General features: G+C 40.4%; 1 protein-coding gene and 1 pseudogene across 1 annotated transcript in view; both read left to right on the top strand.

Moving 5' to 3' along the window:
- Positions 1 to 2,121: 2,121 nt before the first annotated feature.
- On the top strand, positions 2,122 to 2,691 carry LOC139471454 (tigger transposable element-derived protein 4-like; annotated as a pseudogene).
- Positions 2,692 to 15,432: 12,741 nt separating this feature from the next.
- Positions 15,433 to 15,669, top strand: part of LOC139471162 (uncharacterized) — a 132,130-nt gene continuing 131,893 nt past the window's right edge. The window contains exon 1 of the mRNA XM_071253435.1: positions 15,433 to 15,591. Within this exon, the coding sequence (XP_071109536.1) occupies positions 15,433 to 15,591 (159 nt within the window). The remainder of the gene's footprint in view (positions 15,592 to 15,669) is intronic.

Genomic DNA, 15,669 nt, shown 5'->3' with positions numbered 1-15,669 from the left:
CATGCTTGCCGTAAAAGATGACTACGTTTGTCGTAAGAGGCCAGGCGACTAACTATCTAAGGGGGACACAAGAAATGGGCTTCATTCATTTTACCCATGTGGGGAATCGAACCCGTGCTTTTGGCGTGACAAGTGAGCACTTTAACCACTGGCGCTACCTACCCTAACGCCACCATGAGAAGCAGGATAGACGTGGCCATCGAACCTCGTGGTGGTTACACTCGCAACTGAGCTGAGTTTAAAACAATGAACGTTTTCAACTTTCCAGATCCATAATTATTGTGGTTCCCATTTTGTACTGTCGAAACTGTTATAATGATATTGACCATTACCATCATTATCTGTGTTTTCGTTCGTCAAGGGTCTTATCTCCTGTTTTTGCCATCGTTTATCAGACTTGACGCGAGTGATACCATGTTGTTAGACATAGATACATGGTCCAAATCACAAGGGTGCCTGATTAATTTCCAGGTGTATTCATTACATAATAGACATTTTGAAAGATGCCCTCTATGTATAAGAGACATACATTGTAATGTGAATGATCTCCTCTTTTTACACATGTTCATCATAGGCCTCATCTTCAAAATGGCATTTTCTGCCGTCGTATATCAGACTTGACGCGAGTGATACCATCTTGTTAGACATAAATACATGATCGAAATCAGAATGCTTAATAAAGTTTCAGGTGTATATATTACATAATAGACATTTGTGTAGTAATACAGTAGACCACGGATATACCGAACTACAGGGAACCAGAGAAATCAGTTCGTTATATCCGTTATTCGTTATAGACGTTTTCGCTCGGATACGTCCGCCATCTTGGATAAGACAAAACACAATACACGTAATTACAGCATTGATTTGTATTAGCAGTGATCATTCAATTGATAACAATTTATGACATTCATTTAGTAACATTAAATTCATAACATTTCCCGGAGATTGTTTTCAAATACATGTTCAAAATGTAAACATATTTATCATTTTACGATTTACATACGAAATGTATAGTCGGTGATTTTGCTGCGGCCTCGTTTCGCTGACTGCATTCGTGAAACGGCATCGTTCAGATCAGCCAAACTGTCAAAAGATCCGTGAAGATCCGGGGTAAAATAGGTCTTCAGCAACCCATGCTTGCCCTAAAAGGCGACTATGCTTGTTGTAAGAGGCAACTAACGGGATCGGGTGGTCAGGCTCGCTGACTTGGTTGATGCACGTCATCGTATCCCATTTGCGTGGATCGATGCTCGTGATGTCAGTCACTGAATTGTCTGGTCCAGACTCGATTATTTACAGACAGCCATCATATAGCTGGGATATTGCTGAGTGCGGCGTTAAATAAAATCCAACTAACAAACATCATTGACGCACAGTGAAACCTCGTACAAGACATGTAAATGCTAAATGCCATTCAAAGACTTAAGACATGCATTTAATAGAAAAGACAGGTGGCTGAGATATAAGGCTCATTTACGATGGAGGAGACCTTTCACATGTACAAAACATGTCTTTGAAATATGGAGGAGAACTTTCACACGTAAAAACCTGTCTCTGAAATATGGAGGAGATCTTTCCCATGTACAAACCATGTCTCTGAAATATGGAGGAGATCTTTCACATGTACAAAACATGTCTCTGAAATATGGAGAATATCTTTCACATGTACAAAACATGTCTCCGAAATATGGAGGAGATCTTTCACATGTACAAAACCATGTCTCTGAAATATGGAGGAGATCTTTCACATGCACAAAACATGTCTCTGAAATATGGAGGAGATCTTTCACATGTACAAAACATGTTACTGAAAATTGGAGGAGATCTTTCACATGTACAAAACATATCTCTGAAATATGGAGGAGATCTTTCACATGTACAAAACTTGTCTCTGAAATATGGAGGAGATCTTTCACATGTACAAAACATGTTTCTGAAATATGGAGGAGATCTTTCACATGTACAAAACATGTCTCTGAAATATGGAGGAGATTTTTCACATGCACAAAACATGTCTTTGAAATATGGAGGAAATCTTTCACATGCACCAAACATGTCTCTGAAATATGGAGGAGATCTTTCACATGTACAAACAGTGTCTTTTACAATGTATGTCGCATGCACATAGAGGGCACATTTCATATATACAAAAGCATACTGAATGCAATCGAGATGGTAAGTGGCGGCAAGTCAATGCAACATCGATAAAGAACTGTTTCAGCAAAGGTGGCTTCGTATTGACGGATGGTGTAGCTGAATCCGACAGTGAATCGGATGACATTCCGTTTTCAGACTTGCGGGATGTATGGACAGAGTTAAAGAAGGTCACAGACATTCCATCACAAGTGACTCCAAGAATTCATAGACGCCAACAGAGATATTCTTGTTGCCGAACGTCCGAGCGATGACGACATTATCCAGTCCATATTTGACAAACGAGATAGCACTAGTCGAATGGATTCCGACGATGAAGACATGCAAGATGGGATTGACTGCGTGGAAGGTGCCCCACCCTCCTTTGCCGATGCAAATAAGGCGCTTGAAACACAAAAGCTCTTCTTGAACACACAAAAATCAACAGACATAACATCTTTTGACAGTTTGGCTGATCTGAACGATGCCGTTTCACGAATGCAGTCAGCGAAACGAGGCCGCAGCAAAATCACCGACTATACATTTCGTATGTAAATCGTAAAATGATAAATATGTTTACATTTTGAACATGTATTTGAAAACAATCTCCGGGAAATGTTATGAATTTAATGTTACTAAATGAATGTCATAAATTGTTATCAATTGAATGATCACTGCTAATACAAATCAATGCTGTAATTACGTGTATTGTGTTTTGTCTTATCCAAGATGGCGGACGTATCCGAGCGAAAACGTCTATAACGAATAACGGATATAACGAACTGATTTCTCTGGTTCCCTGTAGTTCGGTATATCCGTGGTCTACTGTATTACTACACAAATGTCTATTATGTAATATATACACCTGAAACTTTATTAAGCATTCTGATTTCGATCATGTATTTATGTCTAACAAGATGGTATCACTCGCGTCAAGTCTGATATACGACGGCAGAAAATGCCATTTTGAAGATGAGGCCTATGATGAACATGTGTAAAAAGAGGAGATCATTCACATTACAATGTATGTCTCTTATACATAGAGGGCATCTTTCAAAATGTCTATTATGTAATGAATACACCTGGAAATTAATCAGGCACCCTTGTGATTTGGACCATGTATCTATGTCTAACAACATGGTATCACTCGCGTCAAGTCTGATAAACGATGGCAAAAACAGGAGATAAGACCCTTGACGAACGAAAACACAGATAATGATGGTAATGGTCAATATCATTATAACAGTTTCGACAGTACAAAATGGGAACCACAATAATTATGGATCTGGAAAGTTGAAAACGTTCATTGTTTTAAACTCAGCTCAGTTGCGAGTGTAACCACCACGAGGTTCGATGGCCACGTCTATCCTGCTTCTCATGGTGGCGTTAGGGTAGGTAGCCCAGTGGTTAAAGTGTTCACTTGTCACGCCAAAAGCACGGGTTCGATTCCCCACATGGGTAAAATGAATGAAGCCCATATCTTGTGTCCCCCTTAGATAGTTAGTCGCCTGGCCTCTTACGACAAACGTAGTCATCTTTTACGGCAAGCATGGGTTCCTGAAGCTCAATTCTACCCCGGATCTTCACAGGTGTCCAAGGCAAAGTGCACAGAAATGCTGTCGTCCGGGGACGTGGCGGTTACACATACCCGGATTTTGATCGTCTTTATGACATTTCAATGAGCGATCTTGACCTACAATCCAGCCCCAATCCCCTTAACATTTCAGTTTTGAGCTGTATGAGAAAACCGCTCGAAAAATGAGATACGTGAAGAGTTCATACAATCTTCTACAGTCGCCCTCTCTGAGGTTTACGCATTACGGGATCAAACTGTTTTATTCTCAGGAAGCGAACCGTGTAACATAACAACCGGATGGGTTGCATCACGAACAAGTGATGGCAAATGTGGTTCCACCTCTGAAGTCGTGCTCTTGGGGTCGGGCAGGGCGTCATGTCAACACCCAACAGCTACTTGCTGGTCAGACGTGGGTACATATCAATGATAGTGAATTGAAAAGGAAATGTTATCTTTTTAAAAGTAAATATAAGCTGTAAAAATAATAAAATATTACTGTGGCTTATTTAAACACATACACGCACGATCCTTCTATCTATCAAGTCTTTTTGTTAATTGTTTGATTGGCTTTTTTAAAAGTTGGTAAGTAACAGTAAACACAAGATATTTTAGGAGTGACACAAAGGTGAATCTCCCTGCTCCATAAACGTCAGAAAAAAAGGACCGAAAGCATCTACCACCAAATCAGATCGAAAATTAGCTCAGACTATATCATCAACTGTCCTGATCACAATATCATTTTGGACAAAGCACAGATACTATCAAACAATCTTCAGGATTTTACCAAACGAAAACTAGCAGAAGCGGTTCAAATCCACCGACACAAACCTTCAATCAACAGACATCAGGGATACCATTCTATCTGCCTACAATGTATTGATATTGCAATGGAAGACTCCAGCTATCTCCAGTTAATCCTGATCAGCTCTACATAGGTCTGTACTGTGCTATCTTACTTCACTCCTGCTTGACATATGTATAAGGATCTATACGGAAACGTCGCATCATAATACTATAAAGAAGTTGTCATCCATAAAATATCTTGTCTCCACTCTTCTTGTTTATGTGACATCATAGCAAAAACAAGTTGCAGAATTTCTTCAGCGTATCACGGATTTCGCTGATCGGAGTTTTGGTTCCTGGTCATGCAAGGATCCGCTAATGTTTGATTGGAATTTCTCCTATCATGATTGGCTTGTTAGCACCTGGTTCTGGGTTTCTAACACAGCAGTGTGCATGTTTCACTTCCGGCTTCCCACGGAGAAGTTCCGTGTTAGAATTGACCTCCAGCAACCCATGCTTGTCGTCTCCCGAGAAGATCCGTGTTAGAATTGGCCTTCGGCAACCCATGCTTGTCTACCCGCGTAAAGACCCGGATTAGAATTGGCCTTCAGCAACCCATGCTTGTCGCCTCCCGAGAAGATCCGTGTTAGAATTGGCCTTCAGCAAACCATGCTTGTCTACCCGCGTAAAGACCCGGATTAGAATTGGCCTTCAGCAACCCATGCTTGTCGTCTCCCGAGAAGATCCGTGTTAGAATTGGCCTTCAGCAAACCATGCTTGTCTACCCGCGTAAAGACCCGGATTAGAATTGGCCTTCAGCAACCCATGCTTGTCGTCTCCCGAGAAGATCCGTGTTAGAATTGGCCTTCAGCAAACCATGCTTGTCTACCCGCGTAAAGACCCGGATTAGAATTGGCCTTCAGCAACCCATGCTTGTCGTCTCCCGAGAAGATCCGAGTTAGAACTGACCTTCAGCAACCCATGCTTGTCTACCCCCGTAAAGACCCGGATTAGAATTGGCCTTCAGCAACCCATGCTTGTCGTCTCCCGAGAAGATCCGAGTTAGAACTGACCTTCAGCAACCCATGCTTGTCCTTAGAAGCGACCCAGTTGATCAAGTGATTTTTTTCACAGCTATTTTGACATTTACGCCAAATTGTAATCTGTTTCTCTGGATAATCTAAACTGGTTATTCTTTCGCTTTGACAATTGATATTTTCTTGAACTGGGTCGATGTTTCAGCTGGTTTACTGAAGTACTCGAGTTTCATCACTAGCTCAGAAGCATTTATGTATGCTGCAAACTGCAAGGACATGTTTGGGCCGAGACATTAAAACTGCCCCCACTGTGTTGCAAAACGAATAGATCTTTTAACGGTTTTTTACTTGTAGGCATCAGAATATCTGCACTTGTACATAACCGTCGTAATCCCAAATTAACATGTTGTTTTAATTAGTTAAATCAATAAATTCATTCTCGTGTTACTGGATTTTCTGGTTCATCGATCATTTGATTGTCTGGTTTGTTTACAGGCCGCCGTCGCATAGCAATACCGCTGTGCGGCGTCCGGCAATAAAACATACTTACATTTATATGCAAATTGTGTGAATGGCGGGTGCTACCGGTACGACAGGAATGCTTACCTTTTTCGCGAACACCGGGTGTCATTTTCATTGGCCCATATAATTAATTTTTATAGCTATTTTAAGCTTCACGACAAATCTTAATATGTTTCGGTGGATAATCTAGACTGGTTATTCTCTTGCGTTAACAATTAACATTAACTGATCGATGCTCATTTCAATCACCGGACTGTCCGTCCGGTCCAGACTTAACTATTTACAAGCCGCCGCCTTATAGCTGGAATATCGCTGAGTGCGGCGTTAAAACCAATCTCACTTACTCCAGCAAATATACGTTTTACACGTAATTTGTTACAAGTTGCGCACAAAGGGTCTTGCTATTTACGTCAAGCAAATACTCAGTAGCACTTCTTGGAATCAGAGAGCAACGAAATGGGATAGTTTGACCCGGGAGTGCTCGGTATTCAACTGTTCTGACATTAACAGGCAAGTCACAAACTGGGCTGAGTTATTCACTAATAGTAAACACATGAACTACAAATATCATGCTATTCGTGTGAAAACACCAACAAACAGATTCTTGTAACATTAAAATATGACTCACAAATCATGATCATTAAGTCTCTTAATGTGTTGGGTGGTTTTCTATGTGAAAGCGTATCCGTGTAAAGGTAGGACAAAGAAGGCCTGTCAATGTAACTGAATTACTTGATAAAAAAGCCCTGTTTAACCAAGAAGGCCGAGAGCAATTAGCCGAGATTACTTTATGTTTGTCTTGCAGGCTAACTTTCTCATAACGCTGACAATGAACGTCGTAGTTAAGTCTCTTAAAGCCGGCTCGTGGCTTTAAAGACGACTAGGATTGATTCAGAGTGAAGTCATTCAAACAACATCTGTCGTATAACTTCTTTGAGTGGCATTTAGAAGTTGGAGTGATGAAGTAAGACGCGTTCTAGGGATGAACAACTTCTTTATTACAATTAGTGCGACGTTTCGGTGTAGATCCTAACACCTTGATCACTTGCTTGATAAAGGTGTTAGGATCTACACCGAAACGTCGCACTAATTGTAATAAAGAAGTTGTTCATCCATAGAACTCGTCTCACTTCAACATCTGTCGTGTTTATCTAGTTTAACGCCATTGAGGTGGCGACTATGTTTATTACAAATAGCTTCAAGCTTGGAAGCTTGGATAGATCTGCTTGGGTTCTAATCTTAGATACGCCTTTATCTGGATATTAATGATTGTTTTCTGTGTCCAATCTTCACCCAAGATCGCGCATTGCGAAGCTCGAAATAAACATTCAGTACAAGGTGAGGTGAAATGGGGTTTAACGTCGCGTACAAGATTATTGCACTTATATAGCCACGTGTGTGTGTGTGTGTGTGTGTGTGTGTGTGTGTGTGTGTGTGTGTGTGTGTGTGTGTGTGTGTGTGTGTGTGTGTGTGTGTCTGCTTGTACTAGTCAGGACTGAAGCCAAATGATAGTGCTAGCCCACTGAGATACCATGCCGCAGTTTAAAATGAATACCCCACTCAGACACAGTATACTGACACCGAGCCGACACAGTCCTTGTTATAGCCCCTAAATGCCGAGCGCCAGGCAGGGTAACAACACTTTTTTTAAAAGTCTTTTGATATGACGCGACCAGGGATCGAGCCCCAGACATTCCGCTTTCCGGGCGGACGCTCTACCACTAGGCCACGGAGGCGGTCGTCATTCAGTACAAAGTCACGTAGCTAATTACGATATGTAGAGAGCAAAACCTGATGAAGACCAAATCATCAATACAAATGTATTCATCCAGTATTGACAAAACGGTCGAGCTGTTAAAATCTCTAAGGTCAATCTGGGGTTTATAAATAGACCACGTGTATACTCCAGGTGGTTCGGTAAACATGTCACCTGAACGATTTACTATTCACGACATTAAGTCTATATGTGCCCTAATAAATCATCTTCACGTCATTTACCGTGAATATATCTTGATTTGGATCGACAGGACGTCTCCGCATGTTCAATAATTCAAAAGACATGCACAGTCGTGTATAGGTTGCTATGTAAAGTAGGTTGGCATGAGACTATACGCTCTCAAACACAGCCTGCTGGTCTGTTGAAATATGAGCTCTTGTAGAAAACCGAATACTGTAAGTGTCTCTGAAAAAAAAACACCTGATGAGAATACCTACCTGTCAATAATGTCCACCTGTAAAAAACATCATCTGTAAACAATGACCACCTGTGTATAATACCTACCTGTAAATAATGTCAACCTGTGAATACTACCTACCTGAAAATAACGACTATCTGGGATTAATACACACCTGTAAACAATGACCACCTGTGTATAATACCTACATGTAAATAATGTCGACCTGTGAATAATACCTATCTTTAAATAGTGTCCACCTGTAAATAACGTCTACCTGTGTATAATACCAAGCTGTAAATACTGTCCGTCTGTAAATAATAATACCTACCTGTAAATAATGTCCATCTGTGTATAATACCTACTGTAAATAATGTCAACTTGTGTATAACAAATACTTGTAAATAATGTCAACCTGTGTATAATACCTACCTGTTAATAATGTCCATCTGTGAATAATACCTACCTGTTAATAATGTCCATCTGTGAATAATACCTTCCTGTTAATAATGTCCATCTGTGAATAATACCTACCTGTTAATAATGTCCATCTGTGAATAATACCTAAGTGTAAATAATGTCCACCTGTGTATTACAAATACCTGTAAATAATGTGCACCTGTGTATAATACCTACCTGTAAACAAGGTCCACCTGTTAATTATGCCGACATGGGAAAAGGTTGTCATTTTGTGTTTGATTTTGTATTGATGCGTTTGAACTCCGCCAGGACAGTATTTCATTAATATCCCCGGGAATGTGTGAGCGCCCAAATGACAAAGGCGGTACACACATTGACATGGGGATGAAGATTAGCGGTTCATGATCAGGATAATCTGAAACTCAATTCAAGGAACTGCAGATTCCGGCACATAAGGAACGTCAGGTAATTCTTCACAACAAAGTGCGGCGTCTCAGACCACTGGACCACGTGTTCTCTCACCAAACTACACCAGTACGTAATGTGACGATGACAATGACGGCACACACAAATGACGCACTCAGATGATGTATTTCTTAAGAAAGAAAGTTTTAAAAAACGGACAGGTTCAGTCTCCGTGATGTTGATTGTTATTTAACTAGTCGCTGTTTGGCCATTTCTCAGAAAAATCCTTTCCGCAATAATTACATTATTTGACCTATACAAATATACATATCGAGAATGGTGTTGGCGTTGTGGGACAAGACAGATTTTAAACTTTATCCCCAAGTGTGCCTTCAGTAGGAGAAGGGGTATTTCTATAATACGAAATATATTTTTTTGTCACTTTGGTCCATATGTTTTCAAATGCGGAGGTCGTACCCCATGTGTTAGCATGCATGGTTCCATTGCCCCATATCAGACAACCGTAGTTATCCCACATCAGATCCTTGCCCACGTGTATCCACAATCATTGACCTAAATAACACCCTACCCACTCCATCCAAACCCTTCCCAACACACTCTATTCTCCACCATATATATGCACTGTATAGCAACTACCTTAAATCTACTTATAACTTCAATCAAACAACAGGCTAAGGTGCTGTGACGTGATTTACGTCGACGGCAAGGCTGCCTAATAAAGCCAAAATGTTAAAGGTGTTGTCAAAAGTGCTGAGATGTCAGTCGTGCACAGTCAGTCGTTCGTAACACGCCTGTGTAGTTACCTTGTAAATGTATATTACATGGAGGTACACATTGCGTGTATATATTGCGTGTGCAATAGTACCGGGTCACCAATTCTTTACACAGCCGGTCGTGTTTTCTTACAACTTTGAGCTTAATCAGTAAATAACTACCTATATAATTACATATTCTTGTAAATCACACCTTTGTTTAACAACAATGCACAACAAAACACATAATAGGCGTCACGCCACATTAGTTTGTGTTTGTGTTTGTTTGTTGGTTGTTAAACGCCGCACTCACCAATATTCCAGCTATATGATGGCGGTCTGTAAATAAGCGAGTCTGGACCAGACAAGCAGTGATTGACATCATGAGCATGGATCCACTCAATTGGGATACGATGACATGCATCAACAAAGTCAGCGAACCTGACCACCTGCTCCCGTTAGTCGCCTCTTACGACAAGAAAAGTCGCTTTTTACGGCAAGCATGGGTTGCTGAAGACCTGTTCTACCCCGGATCTTGATCTTCCTTTTGACAGAAGGCTCATGTCCTTGTGGACGACACGAGTGGATCCGTTGTCCACAATTTGCTATGGTGAGTTGCGTCCCTTTGTCATGCAAGGATCCGCTGGTCATGATGTGGAATACCTGAATCGTGAATTATGATCCATGCTCGTATGTTTCATTATTGTGATGAGCGTAAATCACATTACACCACATGGTATTTTCTCTCATATAAAGCTGATTCATCGTAATTCACTGAATATAGTTGAAAGCGGTATAATACCAAACTGACTTGATCTGTCAGCGCCATTTCAATGCTGGGAAGTTTCACCCGAGTCACTTTGGCCTTTCTTCTCGTATTAATTTGATGCCCAGTGACATACCTGAAATACTGTTAAAACAATTAATACAAGCTAATTTGATTCTTCTATTTGTGTGTTTGATTATACTTAATGATTTATTGATTAATGGTCGATATATCTAGTTATCTTAAAAAAATCGATTCATTCGGTTTTCTTTGTCCATTTAGCATTCATTCCAATGTTTGTTTGTTTTTCATTTTTAGTGCAGGTAATTCTACGCCACAGTGCGCCACATCACAGCTATATCACGTTGGCTGTCAATGATGGAGTATGGTCTAATCAAACTAGTGGTTGATAGCATAAACCACGATCAACACACATCCTCATTTAATTGAAACAGCAATCAACACCGAAATCTCCACGGGACTCTTTCTCTTTCAAAGCACCATTGTTTGTAGGCATTCGATGCTGATGCTGGTGAATCAAAGACAAACACAATGGCGTGCCTGATAATATGTCTTGGCCTATATTTTCAAAACGAATTCTGAAAAATGGGGTATTTGAGTTCAGGCAGATGCAATAATCAAACAACTGATCATAAACAATATTTTTTGAGGTCATGAAACAGGATTTATACATTTCATCAAAACACAAACCTAGAAACATACCCGTGGTGAACCGGGATTCGAACCTACAATCATAGGACGCAACTCTGCACAGCGAATGGCGGCGAACAAGACGACTGGCCCACCCGTGCCCCCGACATTGTAGCAAGTGGTATTGATCGGATAAGTGCAATAAGTGCAAGTGGTATTGATCAGTTGTCCTCAAGCATCGTGATTCATTCAGGCGTGTCAGTCTCACGCTGTTCTTTAAAATAAACATTTGTGCGCTTTCATGTGGCCACAGCTAGCTTATTTCCGAAAAAAAAATCGTGGACGAGCTAGGGGAAACATGTTGTTTCAGGAGAAATCTGTTTTTACCAGATTTTGCCACAACTGTATTTATACCATTATCTTGACTTTATATAGCTATTTAAAAAAAAACCTTTGATAAATATATTTGTTTGTGCTGTTATTTATTTGTTCCTCCATTTGTTCATTGCCTTCCACCCCTTTCCACATCCCATTTCGGAAAACTACCAAATCAAGTACAAACTCATCTTGCACATTTATCCACTGCTTTAGTTTGTCATGGTCGAAAGAAGAAGCATTTATCGTTTGAATGGAACCCTTACTACCAAATCAGCAGTGAACCAATTTCTGAAATGTAAAACACAGTAGGTTAAGTCCATTATGTAAGTAATGGAAACATATGACAGTGTAAACTGACAACCAGTTCTGACATTAATGTGGGTATTATTTGTACCAGAAATACCAGAGTTAATGACTAGTTTTCAGGCATGAGATCGCTCATGAATACTATAACACGTGTGTGTGGCGAGCCAACAGAGCACGTCGACTTATCTTAACAAGGCGGTGGGGTAGGCTAATGGTAAAAGCGTTCGCTCGTCACGCCGATGACAACCGTTATATTGCTGAAATATTGCTCATAACGGCCTAAAACCATACTCACCCACTGATAAGAATCACAACAAAGTATTATAGAGCAAAACTACGAAAGCCTAATGATGTTACTTTGGTAGCATATACATATTTTTAAATCGAAATTCCGCGTTATTTCAATTATTTTTTATTTTCTCGAATTTCGAGGGTTTTTTATCGTTACTTCGTTTATATTTTCGTAGTTTCGATTACTTTCTCGTTATTTCAAGTTCATTTTCGAAAACTCGAAATTTCGAGAAAATCATTGCAATAAAGAGAAAATAAGCGAAATTAAGAGAACAAAATCGAAAGTTCGAGTTTTTTAAATACATTTGAAATAACATTAAAACTAATCTAAATAACGAGAAATTTCGATTTACATACCTCATAGAGAACAGTAAGTTACAGCGCAACATTGTCGTCAGATGGGCCCGGAGTGTAAGTCGTTGGCAGCGACGCGTCTGGCAGTTGTTCGTCTTCACTGATAAAAACCGGTTCTGTCTGTTCAGAGCTGCTGGAAGACAGCGTGTTTACCACCGAAGGGGAGAACGACTTACGGCATGTTGCGTTCAGGAGGTCGTGCCGTATGTTGGAGACCCGTGAAGATCCGGGGTAGACGACGATGCTTGTCGTAAAAGGCGACTAACAGGATTGGGTGGTCAGACTCGCCGCATTGGTTGATGGATGTTCATGATGTCAATCACAGGATTGTCTGGTCCAGACTCGATTATTTACAGACCGCCGCAATATAGCTGTAAAATATTGTTGAGTTGCCGTGGCATGCACGCTCCACGGGCCGTCATCCATAAAACACCTCTGGAAGGCCATGGATCGTCGTGTTCGCGATCACTGCCTCCACACACCCGACAAGAACTGACCCAAGCAATCCAAGAAGAATGGCGGCGTATCCCACGCGACATCATCGGACGACTGCCTTTTTCTCTGCGCCGCAGTGTTGTTGCGTTTGAATGGCCAAACACGCTATTAATGTGACGTGTCATTGAAGTTTAGATTTTAGATGTGTTTGCCTTTTTCCATTACATTGAAAGCTCGTTTTGCTGCCCCTCTTCAATTAGGATAACTGTCATGCCAATAACGGATGATGTGTGACTGTCATTTTAAATGTTAACTTCGTTGAGATTTTGATCTTTTCGATACATTTTACTTCATGTGTCTATCTGTTGTGGCTTCTAAACTAGATGTGAATTAAAACTATCATAAAGTTTCCTTTGGCCGTCAGTGTATTTTCCTTTACATACAGGCATACATTGCACATGCAAACTAATTATTGGAAGATATAATTAATGAACGGGAAAACAAGAAATGTAACCTCTGCTTTATGCAATAGATTAAACCCTGAAGCAAAAGCTTTCATTTCTGAAACTTGAAATACTCAGACCAACATAATAGAGAATGTTTATACATATTTTCCAGATGCAGAGACAAATCGAATACTGTCCGTTGTATTTAGCCATGGCAGGATCCGCTAATTGTGGTTTCGAATCCCGGATAAGTACTTGTGATTCACCTGTACCAGACCTGTAATCGTGGCTTACCGATGAGGTTAACACCACCACCGTAGTTTAGTGAATAGAGCGTCTGTCCGGAGAGCAGAAGGTCGTTGGTTCGATCCCCTTGCGGCGTCATACCAAAAGACCTTAAACGATAGTACTTGTTACCCTGCCTGACGCTCGGCATTAAGGGGATAAAACAAGGATTGGTCCGTATACTCTGTCTTTGTAGGTATCCCTGCATGGTATTTCTGTTGGCTTGCACAATAAAACTATAAAAACCGGCACAAGCAGACACACACTCACACACACACATTTTCCGAACACATTTTGCCGACACCGTGGTGTAACTGAAATACTATTTAAGGAGCTCTCAAACAGACTCGTTGAGTCCACTACACGTGATCATGACCCTGGTGCGACTGTAGTTTAAGTAAATAGGCTCATTCAGGAAAACTTCGTTGTCCGCTTCAAGGCAACTGTTTTGGTATTTGTTCGGAGCCAATCCTGCGTCAACAAAGGATCATGCGTAGACTATAACCATCAGTTAACCATGTAACTGTACAATGGAAATAGCGTTGAGTGTGGCCTGTGTGTTAGGGACTGCGTTACTTCGGTCCCCTGACAAAAGCCAGCGCTAAATGGCATAACTCGAACACTGTTGCAAGCGGCGTTAAACTTTTAAAACACATTTTCGTTATACGATTATTTTGCGATGTTTGTTACTCCTGGTATGAAGGTGTCGATTCCAATATAAATGATAAGTTCATTCTCAGTGCAGCGCTGCGTCGAGAAACGGAAACAAGCGGACTATAGAGGGTTCGAATCCCCGATATTGATCCTTGCTTTGCCATTACTATAGCCCCGGTTTCATGTGTTTAATATTTTAGGCATGTCATGATATAACTAAATACCCAATGAGACGGCTAGAACTCACTTCCTCTCCATTCCACACAGTTATGAAATATCTATAACATCAACCCAAAACAATCTTTGAGACCATTGTGTATGACATTTATTAAATCACATATTTTAGTTTTTTAATACTAGTCTTCTTTTACAAAATCTGATTTCAAAGCTAAAATAACTCGGAAGTGGCTCTTCTAGATTCACCACTGACAATAAGCTACCCCAATATTGACAAAAGCTCGGTACCCATCAGATGTCATCATCACCGCGTTGCTCAAATGGATCGCCTCACCGCTGTGATAGCGCTCAGTTATGTCATGAAAACAATTTTCCCTTTGTCGTGGATTTTCCCCTTGCACCTCACTGTACAATACAGTTCAATAGAAACATCCGCTGTCTGTTGGTGATAATTTAGTTTCAGATTAAATATGCACGGCCCATTGTGAATATCTCTGTACATACAACTGCATAGACATAAATCTCTTTGTCGAGAGTAAGCCTTCAAACTTGTACTCAGCGTTGCTGTAAATAAATTCGTTGATCGTAAGGACTGCTCGTTCAAACTGACATTTTTTACTTTTTGTAGTCGTTATGGTTGCGTGTCTCCACTAGAGATTTGTATCAAGGGCGGTTGAAGAAAACTCCGTGCTGCAGGGACCCGTCACAACTATATTTACACTTAAATCAACTTCCTTGTTTCCCTGACCCAATCACACTGCACCTGCCCATGTGTGTAGAATTGAGCTGAAACTTAGTTCAGTCATGTAAGACCTGCTGTAGAATAAAGCTATACAACTTTGGAAAAGAATTTATTCTTCAAAATGCAGGGAAATCATTTTCCGGCAATTTGTGGAATAGTTGTTTTACTGACATGTGCTTCTTCAAGTTTCATTAACTTTGAACCGGGGTTTGAGTACCAGTACAAGTATGATTCCAATGCAAATGTGAAAAATATTGGAGATTTTCAAGTATTAGCCAAGGTAAGTTGTTGAGTCCTATTTTATTTCCATATTGCTTATTTATTTCAATTCCGCGTATTCATAATCAAAATATACTAA

Source organism: Haliotis cracherodii, unplaced genomic scaffold (genome assembly GCF_022045235.1).
Source record: "Haliotis cracherodii isolate W230 unplaced genomic scaffold, xgHalCrac1.p SCAF_22, whole genome shotgun sequence".
Classification (NCBI taxonomy): domain Eukaryota; kingdom Metazoa; phylum Mollusca; class Gastropoda; order Lepetellida; family Haliotidae; genus Haliotis; species Haliotis cracherodii.
The sequence above is the reverse complement of the archived record's forward strand: the minus strand, read 5'-3'. Positions and strand labels throughout refer to the sequence as shown.